Source organism: Cucumis sativus, chromosome 7 (assembly GCF_000004075.3).
Source record: "Cucumis sativus cultivar 9930 chromosome 7, Cucumber_9930_V3, whole genome shotgun sequence".
Classification (NCBI taxonomy): domain Eukaryota; kingdom Viridiplantae; phylum Streptophyta; class Magnoliopsida; order Cucurbitales; family Cucurbitaceae; genus Cucumis; species Cucumis sativus.
This window is the reverse complement of record NC_026661.2, coordinates 15909998-15916398: the sequence shown is the minus strand read 5'-3', so window position 1 is coordinate 15916398 and position 6401 is coordinate 15909998. Positions and strand designations below refer to the sequence as shown.

The following is a 6401-nucleotide window of genomic DNA, read 5'->3' as shown; positions in this document are numbered from 1 at the left end:
TATTATGGTTTATTTGTAAATATTTTGAAGAATTTTATGGTCTAGAATAATTTTTTGGAGATGAAATGAGAGATGTGAGTGAAAAATAAAGTTGAAAGAAAACATAAAATTTAGTATACAATTATAACATTTGAATGTAAATGAAATTAACTAAATTTAAAATATGTAAAAAAAGAATATTGAAAGAAAAGAAAGTAACGTTCCTATTATATATATATATTAAAAAAGTTGTAGTTTTATATTAGGAATTGTTGATTATTGGCGCATGTTAAAATTTGGCAATTTCTACTTTCTAGAAGCGAGAAATGGGAAGATTCAGAGAGACCAACATATTGTCCCAATTTTTACATCATCCATAGCGTCATCTTCAACACGCTTCCTGTTCCAAGATCTCGCCACCTCATCCCTAGATCCACGTGGCTTCATCTCATTCCAAAATCTTAAAATACCAAATTACCCTCATGCCCATCACCCCTCATTTTAATACAGTTAAATTTCATTTTCAGGAGTTATAATATTTTGGAATCCTTCGTCCCCAAGCAAATTGCTTTCACGAGTCACAAGGACGAACAAAAATCAAGTATATATTCATCCCCATCCCACATTTCCCCCAGATTCCCTCTGCCGAATGATCTCTATTTTCCGCCATGAACCATGTGAGGGATCAACAACAAGAAATTCCTCAATTACATTTTCAAAATTTGGAAGTCCTCACCGCTCTCGGCCGTGGAGCCAAAGGAGTCGTCTTCTTGGCTCGAGACCCCACGGAGGATCACGGCGAATGGTTGGCCTTGAAGGTGATTTCCAGGGAATTAATCCAGAGGAAGGCCAAGATTGTCAATAACGATGGAGCTGAGTATCGGAGAGTTTGCTTTGAACGAGAAGTCTTGCGGCTTTTCCGGCATCCGCTTTTGCCTCGATTGCAAGGAGTTTTGGATACTCAGAAAGTTGTAGGCTACGCCATTGATTATTGTAATGGTCGAGATCTAAATGCTCTTAGGAAAAAACAGACGGAAAAAATGTTCTCCGATGACGTTATTAGGTATTTATTGATTGACCGATCTCTGTTTTTCTTTTTTTTTTTCTTTTTTTTTTTTTGTGAATAAAATTTGATTGTTTGAATTATTTATTTGTACTGCAATTGATTTGTTTTTTCTGGTAATTTTTGAAGATTTTACGCAGCGGAATTAGTCATGGCCTTGGAGTATGTACACAGTTTAGGAATAGTTTATAGAGATTTGAAGCCGGAGAATGTTATGGTTCAACATAACGGCCATATAATGCTTGTGGATTTTGATCTCTCTACAAGACTCTCTCAAAGATCTCCCAAATCGTCTCCGTCGCCGGCGGCGGAGGTTTTGACGGAATCTAAATTTGTGATAGAAGATAAGAACAGCAAGAAGAGAAAGAAGAAGAAGCGATTCTTTCATTTTCACCGGTTCTGCAACTCCGGCGTATCACCGGAAGAATCCGATCAGCAGGCTACGGCGACGGAGAAACCAAGATCGGAGGTGGAGTCGGAATCGGAGTCGTCAGAGAAGTCGAACTCGTTCGTGGGGACAGAGGACTACGTGGCACCGGAGATCGTAGCCGGGAAGGGACATGACTTCGCGGTGGACTGGTGGTCACTGGGCGTAGTTTTATACGAGATGCTGTACGGAACGACGCCGTTTAGGGGAACGAATCGAAAGGAAACGTTTTACCGGATTCTGACGAAAACGCCGGATCTGTGCGGGGAAGCGACGGCGTTGAGGGATTTGATCAGGATGTTACTGGAGAAAGATCCTGGAAAGAGGATTGAAGTGGAGGAAATAAAAAGGCATGAATTCTTCAAAGGAATAGAGTGGGATATGGTTCTTGAAATTGCGAGGCCGCCGTCGCTGCCGGAAATGGGGGAGGAGGAGAGAAATGGAGAAAAGATAATAGATGTGGAATCATTTGTGGAAAACGTATTTTGCAGCGAAATAGAGAAGAAGAATCAAATTAAGGGTGGTGGTAGTGGTGGTGGTGGTGAAGGAAAAGGGTTAATTCCTAATTATACGGATTCTGACATATTTCATGTATTCTAACCATTTTTTCTAATATATCATTTTTTCTATAAAAATATATATATATATATATTTTTTTTCTTCTTCTTCGAAATATAATAATTAAATTTTGAAAACGAGAAGAGGAAAATTGAAAGTAAAAAGGTGATTGCAGTGGGGAAAAGAGAAAAAACAGCAAAAGGAAATCACGTCTTTGTGAGTGGAACAAAATAATAAAAAAGTAAGGAGAAAAGTGATTAGGTGGAAATGTCCTAATTGGGATGAAAAATGTATGATTCAATTTATTGGAAGGAAAGAAAGATCAATACTTGGTGTACTATCAAACCACTCTTTCCGTACCCCTCCCCTAATTACATAATAAAATAGAGTTCTAATGAAGTATTATTGTTTTAATACACATACAAACTAAATGTGTGTGTTATGTCACAAATATAACTAAGGGAGCTACAAAAACATAAATGCATCTAAACACACTTAATATCCATTTTTTAAGTGAAGAACGGTAATTAAATAGCATTTATATTCATGCATCCTTATGAATTAGATCGTAAAATAAAGTTTAAAAAAGATTTAAGTGAAATTTGGAAGACACATAGATAAATGAAAAAAGATATCATAGATATTGTTAGTTGTCACAAGTGTGAGACAATTTACCTTTTTTTTCTCCTAATTAACTTCCTTATTTACAGGGCTAGGTGGTTGAATTCCTTTTCCTTTAAGATTTTTCCTAGATTCTCACATATTCTCCTTTTCTTTAGAAAGCTCACATGAGCCTACACTCTACATGAAATACACAGTGTAATGGACTTATAAGCCTCAACCACTAACTAAACTGAGTTAAAGACTAAATTAAGAATCTCTTGCACTCTTCCGTTGGAGAAGAAAATTGTCGTTGCTTCCTTAATTATTGTAGTGATGTTAGATGTTATTTTTACGATTTAGGAGAAAGAATCACACGAAAACAACAAATAAATGTTATATGGTAATAAATAAGAAAGAATTAAGAAGTAGAATAAATAGAAATGAAAGTAGTTCACTTGGTAGGAGTGAGATATATAAGAAAACCATAAGCAACCAACCAAGCCAACTAACTAGGGTTGGTGGGCGTGGGCAGGAAGTTAAGGATCCACACCAGAGTCAAAAGACAATTTAGAATTTCAATTTTAAAATATTCAAATTCAAATTTTATTTTTAAAATAAAAAAAAAACATAGAAATTCGATAATGACTTTTATACTTTCTGACTTTTATTTTAAAAGTGTTTCGGTCATAGCCACCAAAGTTCTCTCTCCAAAGCCCCATTAACAACTTTAAAACTATATTGTAAAAGAAGACGTTATATTAAATTATATCTCTCATACTCAAATGCCCGTCGTGGCCTCGTGTTTTCAACTTTGAATACCCCAACCTCTTCTCTTTATTACAATCATAAATTTTATTTCTTCTCTATTATGAATTCCACTATAATGTTTAATCTCTAAACAAAAAGAAAATGCAAGTTAATTTTTAAGCAACATCAAAGTTAACGTATAAAAATATAAACTTTCGACCCTCAAAAGAAATAAGTATAGATTATTACAGTTGATTTCTTTTTTACTTTTCTATTTGTTTGTTTTAGCCTTCAAAGTATTGATACCCTAAAAATATTGCAAATAAATTAGTTCATTAATGATGAAAGTTCATAAACTAATATACTTTTGGCGTGGCTATATATAATTAACATATACATGTGCATGTTGTTTTCATAGAGTGAGATTTGTGTGGTGATTAATTATATTATTTGTAGTACGTACCAACCCATGTCTTGTCCAAAGACTCGTTGATCTGGACCCATCACATCTCACACCTTTAATTCCTTAATCAACTATTTATACTCTCTTATCTCTCTCTATATATATAGTTCATTTTTATTTATTTTATTTCAGATATTAATTACAAATATAATATATATATACACACACATTTTCTTAATATATTTTTTGTCTATGGTAAATAATGCATGGAAGTTGTACGAAGGTATTATTGGTAAAAACTAATTTTGTATAGTTTTTATTTCTTGCGACTGAATAGTTGAATTTCTGACAACTCCATAAATATGAAAAATTATGGATATTTTTAGATAAGTCAAAATTTAAAAACTAACAAAAAAAAAAAAATGTAAAAACAAAATATTGTCTTTTATATAGAATTTTGTAAAGAACTCAAGTGTTTTTTAAAGAAATGTAAAATATGTATAAAAGTGAATAGGAATCAGAATTTTGGGAAGATGAAGGTTGTTGGTGTTTGAAGTTACAAAAATGTTATACTACAAGAAAAAGAAGTTAAGAATTGAAAGGGGTGGACTGAGGTAATGTAAAAGAAAAGGTTAAAATGAAAAAAAAAAAAAATAGAACCGACAGAGGTAAGCAGGAAATAAATGCTAGAATTCCCGGTTTTAGAGGTGAATAAAAGGGAAGTCGTCCTTTGGTGGATGAAAGAGTTAGGTAAGGAATTATACAAAACAGTAAATGGAAAGAAGAAGAACCCCACGTTAGTAACCACCTTACCCTTCTCAAACGGGTAGTTTTGGAAATACATTTTTAAATTCCCAAAACTATTCTGCCTACTAATTTTCATTCTCGAATATGCTAATCCTTTTACGAATATTCTACATCAAACGCACGGTTTCATTTTTATAAAAACACTTCACAATTTTCTTTTTATAAAATATAAAATAAAGGAGGATTCATTATGTAATGTCAAATCATTATTGTTATATATATTGAGTAATTAAATTAGATTTTTTGTTACTTTAAATTTTGGTTGACATTACCATCCTGTAAGTCGTAGCAGTAGTAATAATAATAATAATAATTATTATTATTATTATTATCAATTTAATAATGTGTAATGAAAATTTAGACGCCGGCCATTCAAACAAATTAATGTTCCTACTATGTACATATTTTGCACGTCTATTTTAATCTATAAAAATTAAAATAGAAATTTGTTTTTATTCATTTATCTTGATTCATGATATAAATACTCTTTTTTAATATATTATATCCTATATTTTATGTGAAAATAGTTTAAATCTAAGGAATATACTAATAGTGTTTTTAGTCAACTTTGTAACAAAAATTAATAAATATTAAATTTATGGAAGAAAACCTCTTTTGTTATTAAATCAATAATTTTAAATCAACAGAAATATATTGTTATTTAATTTTTAACTTAAAATTAATATTTCTTTAATAATATCTTTTTGTTTAATGACTCTATAACGCATGTTATTTTTTATTTTATTTTTTTCTATTATAATAAAAAGTTATATTTTTATTTACTATAAACTGTTTCATATTATAAAATTGATAAACCTATTATATTGTAAATCTACAAATATATTATTAACAATCATCGTTATTATAAAAAAAAAATGCTAAGATTTTAAAATTTACCATGGTTTTGGTTTATATATAATTTAATTAAATGATTTTTAGTATTGGTCAAAACATAATTAATAGGATATGTATTATTTTAGTTGGTCAACTATTTTTTTAAGTTTTATCCTATCCTCCCAATCTTAATTATTTATTAGTTTCTTTATATTCTCTTATTATATACTTTATTTTATAACTTTCTTAAAATAAAACCTTCCAAACACTTTTGAGAATGAATGTAATATAAAACTTTATAGCTATTGCAATCAAAAATAAAATTATAAAAACATCTTGACATATAAAATATATCGATATATTATAACTTTTCACATTCCATTCCAATCCGTTAGTGTTTACAGATTTATTAAAATCACATTCTTAATAAATTTCATACAACATTTTGTTTTTCTTAACCTAAATTTAAAAAAAATGCAGTAGTATCATCATTTTGTTTTTTATAGTATATGTTTGTTAGTTAAATTTTCCTATCCAAACTTCTTTAAAGAAATCAATTTTTACTTTTAAACATCTTAGGTGCATGATTTTAATTTTATGATCATAAACTTCATTTTGATATTATGAAAGTGTAATTTAATGAAATAATCACTTAAAAACGAGTAGTACAAATTGGAATGAATATTTGCTATAATTTTATTGAAATTAAAATTTCATAAATTATTAATTTATATATTAATCTAACTTATTGTTATGTAAAATTTAGATTTATTATGATAGACACATTGTGCGTGCCATATTATTTGGAATAAACTTTTCTTAATACAATTTTAAGTACATCATAATAAGTATAACATTTAAACCATTTTATTTACTTCTATAATAAATATAAAATTTTGAACGTAAAATTCAAATTTTTTGTTTATTTCAAATTAGAATATGAGTATAATTGTAATTAATTAAAATATTGAATGATAAAG

General features: G+C 29.5%; 1 protein-coding gene across 1 annotated transcript; it reads left to right on the top strand.

Annotated features, from left to right (window-relative positions):
• The first annotated feature begins 515 nt into the window (after window positions 1-515).
• On the top strand, window positions 516-2372 carry LOC101223223 (serine/threonine-protein kinase OXI1). The gene is made up of 2 exons (XM_004150998.3): window positions 516-1042; window positions 1172-2372. The coding sequence occupies exons 1-2, from the start codon at window positions 648-650 to the stop codon at window positions 2067-2069; spliced, it is 1293 nt and encodes a 430-aa protein (XP_004151046.2). The 5' UTR covers window positions 516-647; the 3' UTR covers window positions 2070-2372.
• Window positions 2373-6401: the final 4029 nt, after the last annotated feature.